This window comes from Daucus carota, chromosome 9 (genome assembly GCF_001625215.2).
Source record: "Daucus carota subsp. sativus chromosome 9, DH1 v3.0, whole genome shotgun sequence".
NCBI lineage: Eukaryota > Viridiplantae > Streptophyta > Magnoliopsida > Apiales > Apiaceae > Daucus > Daucus carota.
The window spans coordinates 2,453,679-2,476,236 of NC_030389.2; the positions used below are offsets into that span (position 1 = coordinate 2,453,679).

General features: G+C 32.3%; 1 protein-coding gene across 1 annotated transcript; it reads right to left on the reverse strand.

The window, feature by feature from the left end:
* Positions 1 to 28: 28 nt before the first annotated feature.
* Positions 29 to 3,109, reverse strand: LOC135149221 (uncharacterized). Its single transcript, XM_064084251.1, has 2 exons — positions 1,956 to 3,109; positions 29 to 518 (listed from the first exon to the last, which is right to left on the reverse strand). The coding sequence occupies exon 1, from the start codon at positions 2,983 to 2,985 to the stop codon at positions 1,957 to 1,959; it is 1,029 nt and encodes a 342-aa protein (XP_063940321.1). The 5' UTR covers positions 2,986 to 3,109; the 3' UTR covers positions 29 to 518; position 1,956.
* Positions 3,110 to 22,558: the final 19,449 nt, after the last annotated feature.

Genomic DNA, 22,558 nt, shown 5'->3' on the forward strand with positions numbered 1-22,558 from the left:
ACTATTATTAGACTCTAGCCCACTCCAATCAAATCCAACTCCAAAGCCTTGCCAATAACATTAACCTGAAATTTGTAAGTCGTGAGCTACACAGCCCAGTAAGAAAACAAATTCGACTAACAGACCAAAAACTATCAAGACTTGCCATTGTTCACAATTTCATAACCAAAAATCATAAACCAATATTTCATAAAGTAAATTCCACAGTTCGCTAGGCCACTAATACCCGGTGGCACGGTATCATTGGTTCATAGGTGTCAATAATGCGCCCCTTACTAAGGTATCATAAATTGTGCCAAGCACGCCCTAGTAAGGTATCATAATCTAGTTCCGGAACTATACGCAATTACTAACAGGTTCATAATTCATAGCTAGCTGGGAATTTCTTATATCTAAAATATTTTCTCAATCCCAAACTTTCATAACAAAGCAGTATAAAGCATTTGAAACAATTTTGAAAGTGCGAAAAGTAATCTTACCTTAGCAAAACAATCACTTATAACTCGCAGCACTGAGCCCTACACAGATTTTTAATCATAAAATAAAGGATTATCAGTCTACTAGACAATAAGAATACAATCTTTTTAACCCTATGATTTCTAACAGTACACCAGTAAGGTTTAGGACTAGCATATATTTTAACCCTGCCCACCTGGCCAACACTGATACTGATATTTATATAATCTGACACTGCCCAACTGACCAAACCTGATATCCAAGCAACAGGAGTAAACTATTACTTTCAAATAAATTAAGAACTAATAAAAATCTCTATTCTTTTGTTTCCAGAAAACATCTTATATAAAAATATTTTAATGTACACAAAATCAATTAAATGAATAAAAGTAGTTAAATAATTTAATTGTTTCCAAATCAAAATATATAATAATTAATACATGGTAAATAAATATTAAAAACCTTTGCCAAATACAAATATCACTGGTAACACATTTTTACACATACACACATATTACTGATGCATAAAATACACACATATATAATTCTTAAAGTCATATAAAAAATATAATAAATTAAATATAATAAAATATAGATTTGAAGAAAACCTTTTTCCTGTTACAAAACACTTATTTTCAAAAATATAAGTAACCTTCATATATATATAACGGTATGAGATACAGTATACATTAAGAATATAACCAAATAGAGAATAATCTTCATTTACATAACGATATCAGTACACAATCAGAATAACAGAGAGAATAACAGGAGGGTTTGAAAACGTACTGTACATAACCTATTTTTTACCTATCAGTATCACTACACAACACAATCAGAGATATCAGTATAACTACACAATTAGAGAGAATGACAGGAGGGTTTCAAAACATACTGTACGTAACCTATTTTTTATATCACAGCTTCATCAGTATAGAAATATAAAGAAAACACAACGACAGTAGAGAATAACAGTAGGGTTAAAAGAAAGCGTACCTTTTGTGGTTAAAACCTTCACAAGGCTACGGTATATATAAGCTATAACCTATTTGTTACGTAAAAGATATCTTAATTAACAGTACTAATCATAATAAGGATAAACCTTACGTATTAAAAATAGGATACGGATGTTTACTCTTTTTAAAACTAAAACCACATAAATATTAATAAAATCTTATAAAACAAACATTAATAAAATCTTATTAACAACATACTTTTAAATCTTACACAATAAAATACTAATAATATCTTTAATAATAAAATAAAATCTTGCAATTTAAAATACTTGCATCATAAAGTACTAATAAAATATTGCACAATAAAATACTTTTTTAAAAAAAAATATTTATACACTACATATGTATACACATAACAATTAAATATAAAAATTACGAATATTACATTCTACCCTCCTTAAAAAAATTTGGTCCCCAAATTTACACCTAAAGACATACATGTAATGTACTCTTAAAATAAAATAAAAATAGGGAAAATCTTACCTTAATTTTCTTTCGGTTCGTGTTGGTACACTCGCCCATAATTTGGACCAAGTAAAGCCGCTAAGGTTGCTTTGTTCCCATTGTCTTTGTCTCTGGTTGGGTCACGTTTTGGACATTCAGCAACTCTATGTCCCATCTCACCGCAACTGAAACATGCTCCTGTGTTCCATCGGCAGTCCTTATCCAAGTGATTACGACCACACCTTGAACATTGAAGCTTTCCCCCTTGATTCCCCTTGTTTGCATTTCCACCCGTTCCTCGATTGTTAAACTTCTTCGACGATCCAGTACCATTAAATCCTCCTGAAGGCTCGCTTCGCTTCTTAGTTTCTTCATCTTTCTTCTTTAATGCCTCGACCATGCCCCTTTCAACCACTAATGCCTTGTTAAGTACTTGCTCATACGTGGTTAACTCAAAATTTGCAACAGCATGCCTAATATTTTCTCTAAGTCCTTCCTCCAATCTTCTAGCCCGACTGATCTCGTCAGCAACTAAGGTAGGAGCATATTTGGAGAGCCTCGCAAACTCTGCTTCATACTCTACTACCGTCCGATCTCCCTGCTCAAGCCTAATGAAATCCCTCTCTTTTTGCACACGAATAGTTCTTGGAAAGTATTTATCTGTCAATGCCGTCTTGAATCTATCCCATGTCATCGGATCAGCATTTTCCTCATTCCTCCTTTGCTCCATCAGCCACCAATCATATGCACTGCCCTGTAATTGATACACAGCTAAAGTAACCTTTTGCCCATCATTACTTCCCATCAGTTCAAATGCCTTTTCCATCTCTTGGATCCATTTTTCCACAATAGCAGGGTCAGTTGCACCATCAAATGTTGGGGGGTTCAAACGCTTGAATTCTGACACAATACTTCGTTGAGCTGGTTGTTGATTTCCAACAAGTGTTGCCAAGGTTTGCGCGAGCTGGTTCAACATATTTCCACCTTCATTATTATTGTTATTGTTTCCACCGCTCCCGCTGTTGTTTCTGTTGTTGCGATTGTTAGCACCTCCACGTCGAGCACTCATGATTCCTTCAAACAAAAATAACTATCTATAATATGGACCATAATTATCAAGAAGGTAAATATATTCATACTCCAATAAATGAAATTCATAAAAATGTCAAAACAATAATACTAAATTTATTAATCTAGGCTCGAAATAGGCCATAAAATGTGTCTTCAAACAATACCAAATAAAAGCTAGACCTACACAACTTGATTTTTAAGAGAAACAATCCATAAACCAAACTATCTAAATAATAAACTAAATTTCTTCTAAAATCTCAGTCACCCTTGCTCTAGTCGTCGCGATTGCTCTTCGATGCCCTTGTAGAAAATCCGTGGTGATCCTCTTGATCCATGCGGGACATCGCGATAATGGCCATCGACAAATAAAGTTTATTGAACGTTCGGAGGCTCTAGTATCCCTTCTTACTATTTCCAGCACTCTAGCAGCCTTATCTTTTTGATGTCGGCAGTCCTTAAGATGGTTTATGTAAGCTGTGTAAAGAACATTATATTTCATTTCTAAATTAAACTTTGCTCCCTCAGCTTCTTCTTCTCTAAGTTTGAGTTTCAATTTTAGTAATGCATTCTCTCCCTTTAACTTGGCTATCTCATCATCCCTACATGGCTGACACACAACCTCGGGAAAGGAAGATTCCTTAACCGAGTCCTCACTATCATAATCGGGTTGAGGAGCATCCTCATCTATATCGAGTGAAATTACAGATTCAATGTCCTCCTCGGGGTCTTCCTCAAAATCGTCCTCAAACTCTTCATCCAGACCCCAAACATTGTCATTATCTGCCATCTACACAAATTTTAAAAACGATATATTAAAAATTTGTTTCTAAAGATAATTCTTTATCCCTAACGACATAACTTAATCCTAGCAGATAGTCTACAGGAAGCTAACCTAGGCTCTGAATACCAACTGTAACAGCCCGATTTTTCGGACTATTATCATTCTATCAAATAATAGAAATTCCACATTTAATCCATAAATAATATAAAGAAAATCACCTAATATCATAAATCAATCTCTCAAAAATCCCAATTCTGAAACATAAACTAATATCCTTCATGGAGACGCAGCTCCTAAAATAACTGAAAATAAAATATGATCACTATTATTAGACTCTAGCCCACTCCAATCAAATCCAACTCCAAAGCCTTGCCAATAACATTAACCTGAAATTTGTAAGTCGTGAGCTACACAGCCCAGTAAGAAAACAAATTCGACTAACAGACCAAAAACTATCAAGACTTGCCATTGTTCACAATTTCATAACCAAAAATCATAAACCAATATTTCATAAAGTAAATTCCACAGTTCGCTAGGCCACTAATACCCGGTGGCACGGTATCATTGGTTCATAGGTGTCAATAATGCGCCCCTTACTAAGGTATCATAAATTGTGCCAAGCACGCCCTAGTAAGGTATCATAATCTAGTTCCGGAACTATACGCAATTACTAACAGGTTCATAATTCATAGCTAGCTGGGAATTTCTTATATCTAAAATATTTTCTCAATCCCAAACTTTCATAACAAAGCAGTATAAAGCATTTGAAACAATTTTGAAAGTGCGAAAAGTAATCTTACCTTAGCAAAACAATCACTTATAACTCGCAGCACTGAGCCCTACACAGATTTTTAATCATAAAATAAAGGATTATCAGTCTACTAGACAATAAGAATACAATCTTTTTAACCCTATGATTTCTAACAGTACACCAGTAAGGTTTAGGACTAGCATATATTTTAACCCTGCCCACCTGGCCAACACTGATACTGATATTTATATAATCTGACACTGCCCAACTGACCAAACCTGATATCCAAGCAACAGGAGTAAACTATTACTTTCAAATAAATTAAGAACTAATAAAAATCTCTATTCTTTTGTTTCCAGAAAACATCTTATATAAAAATATTTTAATGTACACAAAATCAATTAAATGAATAAAAGTAGTTAAATAATTTAATTGTTTCCAAATCAAAATATATAATAATTAATACATGGTAAATAAATATTAAAAACCTTTGCCAAATACAAATATCACTGGTAACACATTTTTACACATACACACATATTACTGATGCATAAAATACACACATATATAATTCTTAAAGTCATATAAAAAATATAATAAATTAAATATAATAAAATATAGATTTGAAGAAAACCTTTTTCCTGTTACAAAACACTTATTTTCAAAAATATAAGTAACCTTCATATATATATAACGGTATGAGATACAGTATACATTAAGAATATAACCAAATAGAGAATAATCTTCATTTACATAACGATATCAGTACACAATCAGAATAACAGAGAGAATAACAGGAGGGTTTGAAAACGTACTGTACATAACCTATTTTTTACCTATCAGTATCACTACACAACACAATCAGAGATATCAGTATAACTACACAATTAGAGAGAATGACAGGAGGGTTTCAAAACATACTGTACGTAACCTATTTTTTATATCACAGCTTCATCAGTATAGAAATATAAAGAAAACACAACGACAGTAGAGAATAACAGTAGGGTTAAAAGAAAGCGTACCTTTTGTGGTTAAAACCTTCACAAGGCTACGGTATATATAAGCTATAACCTATTTGTTACGTAAAAGATATCTTAATTAACAGTACTAATCATAATAAGGATAAACCTTACGTATTAAAAATAGGATACGGATGTTTACTCTTTTTAAAACTAAAACCACATAAATATTAATAAAATCTTATAAAACAAACATTAATAAAATCTTATTAACAACATACTTTTAAATCTTACACAATAAAATACTAATAATATCTTTAATAATAAAATAAAATCTTGCAATTTAAAATACTTGCATCATAAAGTACTAATAAAATATTGCACAATAAAATACTTTTTTAAAAAAAAATATTTATACACTACATATGTATACACATAACAATTAAATATAAAAATTACGAATATTACAATAAGAGTCTCAAAATATTGCAAATAATGAACGTTAACTGAAATAAGGGAGTATACTTTATAAGAATTTCAAAATGTTATATGGTTAAGAACCGACACAGAATTAAATTGTCCAAGTGGCAGGTGGTGGCTGACATGGCGGGATCTTATTTTCCAGCAAGTTTATCATATGCCCTCCACTTTCTGGGATTGCTTTATAAATTGCATGTTCACTTAGAGCATCTCCAATAAGCTCTTGATTTGAGCTCTTAAATTAAAAAATAAAGAGCAATGCCAAATTCTGAGCTCCAAGAGACTCTTTAAAAACTTAAGAGTCTCTTCTCTCTCCTCAATTGTAGGAGCGCTCTTAACTAATATTTTATATTTTCTTTTGTCTTTTTATGAGTTCAATGTACTTTTAATAATATAAAAATAAATAAAGAGGGGATATAAAGAACAATTGTTGGAGTACATGTACACTAAATTGCTAAGAGCCAATAATTTATATTATATTTAAGAGTGATTCTAAGAATCTAAGAATCTATTGGAGATGCTCTTAAAACTCTAATTTTTGTCTCTGTCAAAAAAAAAAAACTCTAATTTTTGTCTGTTTGTTGTTCGGCCAACTTTATTGTTGTCATCGGAATGGGAGAGGTCACTACAAATTTAAAATCACAGACGACCACAATTAACATTCTTGCATATTTATAATTGTACTATATACTGTTAATATGTTTTTCTCTTATTTTTTTAGACCTATAGCTTTGGGCTATAGGTCTAAAAAAATAAGAGAAAAACAGGAAGATTATGTTTGCTATGATGATGCAGGGGCTATGAGGGAGTTGGGTGAATGTGAAAGGGGTACCGGTGGCTGGGCGCTTGTTGCTTGTGATGCCGGTGATTGATGAGGCAGAAATCAAAAAGGGGAGGTGGATCAGGGCAAAGACGAGTGTGGGAAGGCTTTGCCTGGCGAGGTGGATTAGGGAAAAGAGGAGGGTGGGGAAGGCTTTGTCTGTCGAGGTGAATGGGGGAAAAAATGGAGAGGCTGACAAGGATGGTGATGGTGACGGTGACGTGGAGGCGAAGGATAGTAACATTCAAGGATGGTGATGGTGACGGTGACGTGGAGGCGAAGGATGATGACGGTGACGTGGTGACATGGAGATGCACTATCACTTGAGGTAGAGAGGAAACATGAGAAAATAAATATCTGTCACAAAAATATGTAGAAGATTATTCATAAAATCCATCATCTGAACCTAAATTCTTATATAATTATTTACATACTATAATTTCCACTACATACAGAAACGGTCTTCGTATCATCGATCAAATATCTTAGGGGCAACCTTGAGATGTATAAAATTATAAGCAACTAAACCAATGAGCACTATAGCAAAATATAAATTCAAGATTTGTATAATGACCTAAGATGAAAACATAAATACAATGTATCAGTCTCACTATTATTGAGATTTGGCAAGGAAATAAGAAAAACTACTGAGAATAACATAATAGAACAAAAACAAATAAAGTAAAAAAAATCTTCACAAGCATATGATACATGCTAACATAGTTCTAGCAACATAGTACAACAAAAATCAAGTAAAAATTAAAATAAGCATAGTAAGTATATATACCATGTGATTAGCCAAATTATTCATATTATAAAGTTCACCTGGGTGCATGATAATCAATTAGATACATCATAAATCATATAGACACAGGCACATATACATATTAACCTATTCAAAAGACTAATCAATTGAAGTTTGACTATTTTGACTATTATAAAATCACACCAAACTAGTTTTAAATTTTTTTGTCAAACAAGTAATGAAAAAAAAAATTAAAATTAATATTTAGAGAAATATTATTTTTAAAAGTAATTCTTAAGAAAAATATTACTAATACTATACCATGAACTCATGTTGTGCAACAATATAAGTCCAGTTCCTAATTAATTGTTTGTAACTGCACGCAAAAAACATGAAAAAAGGCATAGTGAGTTAGTGACATATTAATACATCAAAAAGATAATATAAGTAATATCATATAATCATGAGCAATCAAAAATTAAACAAGTCTATCACTTTCTCTCAAATTCATTATAATTCCGATTCACTATAATTACTCATGACAATAAAAATTCAAGTACTAGTTCAAAAAACAAGAGTAAAAAAAAATTATCTATAAAAGACTTATATAACAATTATCTTTTGAAGGATTTGACCCTCTCATGTGAAATAATCAAGTAATCAAGTCCATATACGGATTAATATCTCAATAAAATACTTACATTACACAAGGTTGATAAAATAATCTTACCTTCAACCGAGAATAGTGAGCAATTGCTTCAAAGTTTTTTGACAAAGGAGGCTCTACACAATCCTTCCTCATTTCTTTTAGATTGAGATATTGTTGGTTTCCGCCGCCCTTATAGTATGAGGTACAAACCCTAATGAAGGGTGTTATGTTATGGGCCCAATCTTTAAAATATTGGTTTTATTGGACCACAATTAAGATCTACAGCCAATAAGCCTTATCCATGTCGTATCTCCGGTAAAATTTATTTGATCCATGTGTGATCACAGTGTCGTTGTTATTCATTAAACGGTCTGCTAATATGGCAGCTCACGAGCTTGCTCGAGTGTCATATTCTTTTCCAGATCGCGTTTTCGATAGGAGTTCTGTTCCTATTGGTGTAGAAAATGCTTTGATTGCTGATTCATATTAATAAAATTCTCTTTGTTCGTCAAAAAAAAAAAAAAAAAATTTAGAATTATGTACTAATTATGGGTCATGCTCCAACAAGTAAATTATATCAATCTTTTTTATAAATTAAAATTTATGACAATATATTTTAAAGATTATTCTAAACTTAAGTTCATAATAATATTTTTATACATTCCAATAAATATAAATAAAACATAATAAAATTTCATTCATAATGTTGGATGAAACTTAAAAATTTACTAAAGAATAAATAAAAAAATTAGTAAGAAATATTAATATAGATAATGGAGGATAGGTTGATCCATAAGGTATATATGATAAAATTTTATAAGTTTAAGGTACGGGTAATTGAATATAGAGAAAATTATATAAAACATAATATTGACGGTATAAACATGACCTGGGCTTCTGCCTTCAATAATTAGTAATAAACATGTAACATGTATTTAAAAACATACATTTAATAATTAGTAATGAACAAGGAGAAATAGAAATTTTTTTTAAACTATTCCCTGTTTATGTAAGGAGTAAGTATATATTTCAATGGTATCTCTCTCACTCTCATAATGTGGTGATAATAATGTGGTGATAGAGTTTAAATTTGTCAAATACAAAGATGTACATGTATTTAAATATTTGGAAGAGGAATGTAAAGCTTGAGAAGCAATCTCCGATTTATGTTTCTGTGATAGATACTGACTTAGTTTGCGGCATAAATTTAATTACCTGTTAGTAATATAATGATATTTTGCCATATTTGTGGCACCTTATAAGGGCTGCAATCTATTTATATAAATCAGATAAATATATTCTTAGATAACCTTATGCTTTTGGCGAAATAGAAATTTGCAAGCTATTTACAAGTACTCCCTCCGTCCCAAATTAACTGTCTAGTTTGACTTTTTGATGGTCAATTTGACCCAATTTTGACTGAAAATTAAAAATTATTCTTTTACAATTTTACAAAACTGAAAAATATATTCTAAAATAGATTTGATAATCTTTTCAATGATATATATTTCATAATTTTATTCAAATATTTAATATACATATTTTTCAGTCAAAGTTGAGTCAAATTGACCATCAAAAAGTCAAACTGGACAGTTAATTTGGGACGGAGGGAGTATTATATATCCTCCTACATATAACAATGTTGACCAACACTATGCTTGTCAGCTGTCAAAGAAAGCTTGGCGGATTCTAAGCGGATCAGCTTGGCTGTGAACTCGAAACATTAGCAAGCCACTGGAGCAGCTCATGTACTTCAAAAGTGTCGTCGACATAGTACTTGGCCTTGCTAGGCTTCTGCTCCACAATTCAGAAATAGATTTCCGGAGCATCAGGGACCACCGCAGATCAAATAATTTCAAAAGTACCTTCGAACATGTCTTTGTCTGACCGGTCTTCGTAAGAAAAGTGGGAACACAGTTGAAATCATCCAGCAGTCTCTTAGCAACCTCCTCCTGTTCATTAACATCTATATCGACACTTAGTAAACCAACATAAAAAAACCACTATATCAGGTGAAAATCCATCATTTAATTGCAATAGAGGTGAGTCTTCATCGTAATTAAAGCTCCAGTCCTCGGTTTCCCAATCCTTTTGTGCATGAAGGGGCAACATATTTGACACGATGATAATTCTGACATCCGTAGATGAGGTACCATCTGAATCCACATATTTGACACAAGAATTAGTCCCAGTGTTGAGGTCCCCGAGAGCCAAGTTTGCAAAATTCATACGTGAATTTGTATCCACGATCGATTTATTTCCAGATAAGAATATGATCTAATTATATCCTGTAAAAAGAAAACACAAGAGCTCCCTAGAGTTAGACAAATAAATCTGATGGCGTGAACATAAATTCTTCTACAATACTGTAACATAATTAAAAACCGAAAAGATTATTGTACTATAGGCCATGATAATTGACGTTGATATGCTCTCTACCCATAATCATAACTTTTTGCAGATAAAAATGATATATATCTATATATAGAGTGTTGTTCCACTACAAACCATCTTATTCTACAAACTACAAACTGCAGCCCAACCCAAACAAATTACAGCCCAGCCCACTAATATTTTTAACAGCCGCCCACCTTTTCCAATTACAGCCTAATATACACATTCTATACACACAAAACAAAACACGCACTGTAGTTCATCTTCTTCATCTTTAATGTGCGACGACATCATGTACATCGTCACTTTCCATTCATCTCACATTACAATCAATTTATTAATATATCCGAGCTATCTCCAATCATCAATAGCACTATATACAAATCACTAACTTATTAGAAGGAATCACTAAATTTTGTAACACAAATCACTATTTACCAAACCAAATATCACTAAATTTTACAACGTATATCACTATTTTCTAAAGCGAATATCACTAATTTGTAGAGAAGAAATCATCGATTTTTATAGATATATTAACAGTTATATCAGAATTTTAACAATGTTAAAATTCATAATCCATGACTGAGCTCTAATCATTCTTGAGAGAAAGATTGTTAAAAAAAAATCTAGGAATGGGAACATAGATGAGAGAGATAATCATGACCGGAAAAGAAAAAAGATGGTGATGACAGAGAAAGGATGAAGATGGTGATGGCGAAGAAAAGATGAAGATGGTGATGATGGGAGAGGTTGAGCAAAGGTAATAATGGTGATGATGAAGACAGGAGCAGTGATGGCAGATGTGCGGAGTTTGAAGAAGAGAGAGAGAAAATGGGGTTGGTGAGAGACATGTGGGTAAAGTAGTGGCGACGTGGAATGAGGGGAAAAATCTGGGCAGATTTGGGGGGACGGGGGGTGGCTATGCTGGGTTGAATTAGCGTGTGTGAGTGCCTTTAGTAATTTAAGGAGTTTGAATAATGATTTTTAGTTTTTATTTTAAGATTGGTTTGTATTTGATCATGAGCCTATATATATATATGTATGTATGTAAACATGATTTATAATGGAAAGATGAACACAAAAGCAGAAGCTAAACGAGTTCGACACGGCTGATTATTTCCATATATGCATGCATATCGTTGTCACATGTCAGAAGGTGTGAACTTCTACAAGCTAAAAGAAACATGCAGCAACACGAGTAAAACACTAGGACGACACGAGGGAGTTTGATCTGAAATGAGGCATAAATTACCACATAGTATAGATTGTAATGATCGCATCGCAATCTACAAATTACATATAATTAACAATCTCAACGCACCTTTAACTGAAAATCAGAAACCTAGCTCCTGCAAAAATAAATACATCAACTGTGTAATTACAAAATTATCATGAAAATCACAAAAAAAAACTACAGAATGTTGCTTCAAAATTAATATCATCCACCAACAAACTATAAACTCCACAAGATCAACTATTCAAGTCACCTGAGTGAAGATCAGCAACCTCTTGCAAAACAAATCAGAGAAAAACACAATTAATAGTCACGACTGTGATAATTGAGTCATAAATTCATAATGGCATGATCGTGATCATCAGTAAATTTTCAGCCACTTAAACAAGCTAGAATACAACAAGTTTAATAATATACACCAGTATTTAAGCAGCTGAACTAGCTGGAGTTACGTTGATTACCTTAAAGTATGAAATGTGTTGTTGTTGGATAAGAGCTTGAGAGGGGTAGGGGTGCTTTTATACACTTTTTGGAGGTTCCCTCTTAGTCTAGTCGCCCTTGGTTTTCAGGTTTATTACGATAATGCCATTCGACATTGTAGATTAGATTTTGATAACTTGCTCAAGTGATGTCAGTTGGAGATAATAGAGATTGGGATGAAAAGTCGAGAGAAATAAAAGTTGGGGATATATTTCAAGTTGTAAAACTCTCAATCAAAAAATTTAATGATACATGTTACATAAAAATGAGACGAAATTTCTCATTTATCATGTATAGGTTCATAATTTATAATTTTGCTTCTCAAATTAACTATATTTTTAATGCTTTGACATATAATCCATATCTATCTTTACATACATGAAATCTGTTTTTTCTTTGAAATCAGATATTTAAACAATTAAATGGGTATATTTATTTGAAATCGAGCATATTAAAGTTCCAATGAATAGAGAGTTAATCTGAACATAAAATTTAAATTCAACAAATACAAAAATAATGATTATATAAATCTCAATCATATGACATATTGTCATCGGTTTCCGGCATGTAACTTGTGTTGAGTGACATGATATTGATATACGGATATTTAATATTTATTATATAGTCATATAAAGTATATTTATATATGCATGCACAGATAGATTGAAATACATAGAGATATGAATGAGAAACTTTGAAAAAGAATTAAGTAGGTGGAGACTAGGGAGTTACTAAGAAACAACATGAATGCAATCTTTCTAACATGAGACTGCATGCTAAGTGCATTTTTGCCCCTACTTTAAATTCGGTTTTATCTCCTTTTTGCACATAGTGAACACATGAGGGATGGGAGTTAGAGATAGAATGTATACGTATATAGATTGAGATTTTACAAGTGTTGTGAATGGATGAATATTAACTATCAAAGACTCTTATCTATTTGATTCATTTTACAAATATATTGATATGCTTAAATAATATTTAGTTACACATTTTATTCAGAGTTTCTCATTTTACTGAGTAATAATTATGCATGTATAACTAGTTGTAAAATCGAATAGTATAAAGAGGAATGTAGAAGTAGATAACGATTATATGATTCGGCATTGTAGATTAAATTTTGTTAACTTACTGATGTTAGTTTGATATACTAGAGATTGTGATGAAATCAAACCCGAGAAAAATAAAAGTTAGGGATATATTTCAAAATTTAAGACTCTCACCTAAATAGTGATGCATGCTATAGATAAAATAAGACGAACACGAACTCATATATATTGTGTATACTCTACACTCTAAACAAACTATTTTAAACCTCTTACATCTAACCATATCTATTATATACATAAGATTTGTTTTCCTTGAAAATTAAAGATTTAAGAAATTAAATGTGTATATTTATTTAAAACTGAATGTATTTAAAGTTTCAATTAATTGATACTTCATATGATGAAAATAAGGATTAACTTCGAAAAATTCTGTACCATAATGATTAAGAAATGTCAATCATGTGACATATTGTCATTGGTTTCGGATATGTATCTTGGATATAGAGATATGAATGAGAAACGTTGAAAAGGAGATGAGCAAGTGGAGACAAGGGAGTTACCAAGAAACAACATTCATTATATTTGCTAGCTATACAACCTTTATATTTTGATTTGTTTATATTTTGTTTGAAGCCCACTAATTTTGTTTGAACCCCGTTAATTATAAAAGTCCGTATAAAAGCCCGTGTACCGACCGACCAAACTTTTAATGTTTCGGCTTTAATAGTATAGTATATATAATACAGTATACATATGATCATATGTTTTTTATTAATTCAGGTCCATGTAATATCTTATTGCTTTTGATATATGTCGATGCATGTAATTTCAAAAATATGATCTATGAGATAACGGGTATTCCGAATCCATTTACAGTCCTAATAGTTGTACTAGCTCTGAGAGCATAACAAGTCCAATGCAATTATGTAAAATACAATTAAAGAAGAAATTTAATAATTGGAGTCAACTGGCTTAATAAAAGTAATCATGTCAGTAATATCAAAATTAAACATCTTCGTGAAACTCAAGTTGTCAAGGCGTCAAGCAGCATCTTCTCTGTATCAATGTATGAATGTAGCTCTGTTGGTGGTGCTGTGCATATATAAAATTTTGCTAAAATAACTAACTGACTCTTTCATATTTTCACATCATCTATCTACGTCTTTCCCAGGTATTACATGAAAGACAATATTTGTTGAATAAAATTAAATTTTATTAAACATTTCAATTTAATTCTAATATAAAGATAACAAAATTGAAAATAGGAGTACAATTCTTTCGTGGTTTCCCCTAATTAACTTGTTTTAAACTTTTAATGGCTTTTTGTGGTGCATAAACTGATCCTTAGAAAACAACATGGGAGATACACAAGTTATGCACATAACTTCTTCCCACCAGCTTCAATGGCATCTTGTGCGGCCTTCCTCTACCTCAATTTGTACCTCTTAATGTCAAATATTCAATAATAGTTTTCTAAGGTGGTACTTCATCAACAACCCGGCCTGTGTCATAACACTCAGAATGCATCTTAAAGGGTCGAACTTGTTGTGCAAGTGATGGGATATCCAAGCTATTCCTAGCCCCACCATTATACTACTTATTTCAAACATAGAATCTTGTATATGATAATCATGACTAGCACCAAAAGTCATATGAATGAATAGAATAGATGTTATTAAAAGTTTCTAATGAGTCTTGAGTGACTTGTGTTCTTTTAGATCCCCTATAGTAGAGTCATCCTATGAATAAGAGGGATAATATACAATAAATTCCGAAAAATTTCTCTTATTTTGATTCATGTGGTAATTACCAAGAATTAGCTCTCGTACATGCTCGCAGGTATTGGTAGTATGCTTAAGTGAAAGAAACATCAAATTGGTTATTGAAGATTTCAGATAAACCACATCAACCATGGTCATGTTTTTGTCTGCAACACCTCGGAGCGAAGTCATAATAAAACAAGGCCAAGAAGTTCCCATCATAATTTCTATATAAATGAGTGCCTTGTCCTAAGGGGACTTCTTGGAAGCATTTACAAAAAGTTCCAATTGTTAGAGATCTTGAAATAATCATCGTTAGGCTTAATAAGAAGTATACTCTTATCTTTTCTAATCATTTTAATGGGGATAATATTATTGGACGATTGTCATAGATTGTCCCTAATGTTTAAGGATTCTAATCTTTAATATATTATCCCCATTAAAATGATTTGGAAAAGATACCAATATACTTCTGATTAAGGCCAACAATGATTATTTGAAGATCTCTAACAATTCGAAACTTTTATAAATGCTACCAAGAAGTTTCTTTAGGACAAGGCACTCATTTCTATGGAAATTATGATAGAAACTTGTTGGCCTTGTTTTATTATGACTTCGCTCCCGGGTCTTGCAGATAAAAACATGGTCATGGTTAATGTGTTTTACCTCCAAAATTCAAAAAAAAATTGACGTGTCTTTCACTTAAGCATACTACCAATACTTGTGAGCATGTACGAGAGCTAGTTCCTGGTATTTACAACCGGAATCAAAATGAGAGGTTTATTAGAATTTGTTGTATATTATTGCACTTATTCATAGGATGACTCTACAATATGGTATCTAAAAGAACACAAGTCACTCGAGACTCATGACAAACTTTCAGTAACATCTATTTTATTGATTCATATGACTTTTGGTGCTATTCATGATGATCATATACAAGAGTTAGTGTTTCAAATAAGTAGTAATAGTGGTTCTAGGAATAGTCTGGCTACCCATCAAATGCTCAACAAGTTCGAACCATTCAGATGCACTTAGAGTGTCATAGCACAGGTCGGGTTGTTGATGAAGTACCACCCTAGAAAGCTATTATTGAACATCTGACACTAAGAGGTACAAATGAAGCCGAGGATGGCAGCACAAGATGACCTTGAAGCTTGTGGGAAGAAGTTATGTGCACATCTTGTCTATCTCCCCTGATGAGGATGTTGTTGTTGCCGAAGGATCAATTGATGCATCACAAAAAGCCTTTAAAAGTGTAAAACAAGGTAGGGGAATACAATGAAAGAATCAGGGAACGAATTTTTTCACTCCCCATGAATTAGTTGTTTCTCTACAAGTGGCACTTAAGAGTGCAAAACGAGGCAGGAAAGTATGAGGATAGGGTTGTTTCTACTAGGCAGGGATTTGTTGAAACTTTATAAATGGTCCTAAGGAAGATTAGAGGAAGTAATAAAATGCCATAGAAGAAGCGGTAATAACCTAGATTGTGGGAGGAAACAAGGAGCAAGTCTTAACTTGTTTTTTAAAGAAACATATAGTATGGGGGTACATGTTGGATGCAATAATTGCTAAGTTTTAGTAGTTCAAAGTCTTTGATGTTTAGTCTCATTATATTTTATTCTGTCATTCTAGTTCGGTCACTCTTGGTTCAAGTAAAGGTTTGAATTGAGTATGTTTTTTTTTAATAGTTAAATATTTTATTTTAAAAAATAACGTGGGATTGTTCCTATTATTTATTAAGATCTTATAAATTTAAATTTGGGAACTTCATTAAGGTTTGGGACATGTTTAAAATAAGATTTACTTAATTATTTGAATTATTTGATATTAAATGAGTTAAGTAAGTGTTAACTTGTGTTGTGATGTTAGGACGACATTGAAGTATTTAATTTATATAATTCATGGACTAAAAAATATAAGGATGTGATTATTTATTTGAAATACAAAACACTATTCCTTGACAAAAGTTTCTTTTATTCAGGGATTATTCCTTGAAATAAGATAAAAATACGTTTTACCACAAAGGTGGATGCAATTGGGTAGGAGCTATCAAAAAAATTCTCAAGAAAAATATATTTTAAAATTAAAATGTGAAGACAACAACATTTTGTATTAATTATTATGATCAATGTGTTTTGCTGGATTTGATATATTAATGTACTTTTGTTGTTATAAGAATACCACATATACTTAATTTGAAATTTAAAGATGTAAAATTTAAATTGACCATTTCCACCCATTCAAATTTATTAAGCTAGATTATGTAATCCACCAAACATTCTCATGACCTAGTTCTTCCATAAACCTCAAACATCCTCAAAGTTTGATATTTTTCTTTTCTATTCTAACTCGGACCTAGTTCTTCCACAAACCTCCTAACATTTTGTAAGCCAACAACAAATTTAACAAAAAGATTGTCCTCTATCTGTTTAGGGATGGGTGAAAGGTGTCACATTATATATCATATTACTAATATATGAATATTTGATGCATGTATCTTATACCTTATGATAGAAATTGGAGAAAAGGTTACCTAAATAGTTTCAAGACGGGGGAGTCTAGACACTTTCTTCATATATCTATTCCGACGACTGTTGGTCATTATGATTAGATGTAAGATTCCCTGTCTGTGTATTTTTTGTTTTACGTCCCGTAGGTACAGGGAATAACCTGGATACCACATCACATGTGCAACAAGTTTGACTTAGTAAGATGCACTAAGTGTGGCACAAAGTGGGTTGCTGATGAAACACCACCCTAAGAGACTATTACTAAACAACTAGCACTAAAAGGTACAAAATGAATCAGGGAAAGCTGTGCAAGAAGCCCTTGAAGTAGAGAAAAAAAGTTATGTATAGATCTTGTTTATCTCCCATGACCCGGAAGATGATGTTGCTTAAGGATCGGTTGATGTACCATAAAAAACCTCTAAAAGTGTAAAACAAGTTACGAGAATATCATGACGGAATTAGGTTACCAATGTTTCCACTCCCTAAGAATAAGTTGTTGCTTTATAAGTGGTACTTGAGAGTGCAAAACGATGTAGGGAAGGTCACTAAAGAATTTGGGCATGGATGTTGCTACTTCATCAGGAGTAGTTGAAACTCCACAAATGGTGCTCAGGAGAGAGTAAAAGGAGGGGCAATGCCATAGAAGAAGTTGTAATAATGTAGGTTTTGGAAGAAAACATGTTCAAAACTTTGAGAATGTTCAAACTTTCAAATTAATACAAACTTAAAAAATAATAGAGATCACCCCATGTTATTTTTGAAAGCAAATATTTGATTAATTAAGCAAAACATAATTCAAACACTTATTAGAACAGGGAGAAACCAAACCAGACTAACTTTTAATGCAATATGACTAAATATCTAAGACCGTAATAAATTAAATTTAAAGCAAATACTAAAACTTAGCAATTACAGCATCCAACCAGTACTCATACATTAAGTTCATATAAAAATAAGCTAAAGACTTGCTCTTTGTTTGCTTACATAACCTACGTTTATTATGGCTTCTTCTAACATTTTTCTGTCTCCTTTTTGCCCTCCTGAGTTCCAGTTATGGAGCTTGAATTAATCCTATGAAGTAGCACATTCGTGCCCAGATTCTTTTGTGGTCATCCCCTACCTGGTTTTTGCACTCTAATTAAGGGGCATTTTTAGAGCAAAACCTCATCCTTGGGGAGTGAAAACATTCGTACCCTGATTCTTTCGTGGTTTCCCCTAACTTGATTTAAAATTTTAATCGCGTTTTGAGGTGCATAAACTGATCCTTAGACAACAACAAGATCCTGATCATGGGAGATACACAAGTTATGCACATAACTTCTTCCCACCAGCTTCAATTGCATCTTGTGCAGCCTTCCTCTACCTCATTTTGTACCTCTTAATGTCAAATATTCAGTAATAGTTTTCTAAGATGGTACTTCATCAACAACCCGGCCTGTGTCATAACACTCAGAGTGCATCTTAATAGGTCGAACTTGTTGTGCATGTGATGGGATATCCAAGCTATTCCTAGCCCCACCATTATACTACTTATTTGAAACACAGAATCTTGTATATGATAATCATGACCAGCACCAAAAGTCATATGAATCAATAGAATAGATGTTATTAAAAGTTTTTCTTGAGTCTTGAGTGACTTGTGTTCTTTTAGATCCCCTATTGTAGAGTCATCCTATGAATAAGAGCGATAATATACAATAAATTTCTCTTATTTTGAATCCTCTGGTAATTACCAAGAATTAGCTCTCGTACATGCTCGCAGGTATTGGTAGTGTGCTTAAGTGAAAGAAACATCAAATTCGTTATTGAAGTTTTTAGATAAACCACATCAACCATGGTCATGTTTTTGTCTGCAAGACCTGGGAGCGAAGTCATAATAAAACAAGGCCGAGAAGTTCCCGTCATAATTTCTATATATATGAGTGCCTTGTCCTAAGGAGACTTCTTGGAGGCATTTATAAAATGTTCCAATTGTTAGAGATCTTGAAATAATCATTGTTAGGCTTAATCAGAAGTATACTCTTATCTTTTCTAATCATTTTAATCAGGATAATATTATTGGACGATTGTCATAGATTGTCCCTTATGTTTAAGGATTCTTATCTTTAATATATTATCCCCATTAAAATGATTTGGAAAAGATACCAATATACTTCTGATTAAGGCCAACTATGATTATTTCAAGATCTCTAACAATCAGAAACTTTTATAAATGCTACCAAGAAGTTTCCTTAGGACAAGGCAACTCATTTATATGGAAATTATGATGGAAACTTATCGGCCTTGTTTTATTATGACTTCGCTCCCGGGTCTTGCAGATAAAAACATGGTCATGGTTAATGTGCTTTACGTACAAAATTCAAAAAAAAATTTGACGTGTCTTTCACTTAAGCATACTACCAATACTTGTGAGCATGTACGAGAGCTAGTTCCCGGTATTTACAACCGGAATCAAAATGAGAGATTTATTCGAATTTGTTGTATATTATTGCCACTTATTCATAGGATGACTCTATAATATGGTATCTAAAAGAACACAAGTCACTCGAGACTCATGACAAACTTTCAGTAACATCTATTTTATTGATTCATATGACTTTTCGTGCTATTCATGATGATCATATACAAGAGTTAGTGTTTCAAATATGTGGTAATAGTGGTGCTGCTAGGAATAGTCGGGCTACCCCATCAAATGCACAACAAGTTCGAACCATTCAGATGCACTTAGAGTGTCATGGCACAGGTCTGGTTGTTGATGAAGTACCATCCTAGAAAGCTATTATTGAACAGCTGACACTAAGAGGTACAAATGAAGCAGAGGATGGCAGCACAAGATGACCTTGAAGCTAGTGGGAAGAAGTTATGTGCACATCTTGTCTATCTCCCCTAATGAGGATGTTGTTGTTGCCCAAGAATCAATTGATGCATCACAAAAACCCTTTAAAAGTGTAAAACAAGTTAGGAGAATACCATGAAAGAATTAGGGAACGAATTTTTTCACTCCCCAAGAATTAGTTGTTTCTCTACAAGTGGCCCTTAAGAGTGCAAAACGAGGCAGGAAAGTATGAGGGTACGGTTGTTTCTACTAGGCGGGGATCTTTTGAAACTCCATAAATGGTACTAAGGAAGATTAGAGGAGGTAATAAAAGGCCATAGAAGAAGCCGTAATAACCTAGATTGTGGGAGGAAACAAGGAGCAAGTCTTAACTTGTTTTTTAAAGAAACTTATAGTATGGGGTACATGTTGGATGCAACAATTGCGAAGTTTTAGTAGTTCTTTGATGTTTAGTCTCATTACATTTTATTCTGTCATTCTAGTTCGGTCACTCTTGGTTCAAGTAAAGGTTTGAATTGAGTATGTTTTTTTTAATAGTTAAATATTTTATTTTAAAAAATAACGTGGGATTGTTCCTATTATTTATTAAGATCTTATAAATTTAAAGGTGGGAACTTCATTAAGGTTTAGGACATGTTTAAAATAAGATTTACTTAATTATTTGAATTATTTGATATTAAATGAGTTAAGTAAGTGTTAACTGGTGTTGTGATGTTAGGACGACATTGAAGTATTTAATTTATATAATGCATGCACTAAAAAATATAAGGATGTGATTATTTATTTGAAATACAAAACACTATTCCTTGACAAAAGTTTCTTTTCTTCCGGGATTATTCCTTGAAAAAAGATAAAAATACGTTTTATCACAAAGGTGGATGCAATTGGGTAGGAGCTATCAAAAAAATTCTCAAGAAAAATATATTTTAAAATTAAAATGTGAAGACAACAACATTTTGTGTTAATTATTATGATCAATGTGTTTTGCTGGATTTGATATATTAATGTACTTTTGTTGTTATAAGAATACCACATATACTTAATTTGAAATTTAAAGATGTAAAATTTAAATTGACCATTTCCACCCATTCAATTTATTAAGCTAGATTATGTAATCCACCAAACATTCTCATGACCTAGTTCTTCCATCGGACCTAGTTCTTCCACAAACCTCCTAACATTTTGTAAGCCAACAACAAATTTAACAAAAACATTGTCCTTTATTTGTTTAGGGATGGGTGAAAGGTGTCACATTATATATCATATTACTAATATGTAAATATTTGATGCATGTATCATATACCTTATGATAGAAATTGGAGAAAAGGTTACCTAAATAGTTTGAAGATGGGGGAGTCTAGACACTTTCTTCATATATCTATTCCGACCACTGTTGGTCATTATGATTAGATGTAAGATTCCCTGTCTGTGTATTAAGTGGGTTGCTGATGAAACACCACCCTAAGAGACTATTACTAAACAACTAGCACTAAAAGGTACAAAATGAATCAGGGAAGGCTGCGCAAGAAGCCCTTGAAGTAGAAGAAAAAAAGTTATGTGTACATCTTGTTTATCTCCCATGACCCGGAAGATGATGTTGCTTAAGGATCGGTTGATGCACCATAAAAAACCTCTAAAACTGTAAAACAAGTTACGAGAATATCGTGACGGAATTAGGTTACCAATGTTTCCACTCCCTAAGGATAAGTTGTTGCTTTATAAGTGGTACTTCAGAGTGCAAAACGATGTAGGGGAAGGTCACGAAAGAATTTGGGCATGGATGTTGCTACTCCGTCGGGAGTAGTTGAAACTCCACAAATGGTGCTCAGGAGAGATTAAAAGGAGGGGCAATGCCATAGAAGAAGTTGTAATAATGTAGGTTTTGGAAGCAAACATGTTCCAAACCTTAAGAATGTTCAAACTTTCAAATTAATACAAACATAAAAAATAATAGAGATCACCCCATGTTAATTTTTGAAAGCAAATATTTGATTAATTAAAAAAACATATATAATTCAAACACTTATTAGAACAGGCAGTAACCAAACTAGACTAACTTAAAATGCAATATGACTAAATATCTAAGACCGTAATAAATTAGATTTAAAGCAAATACC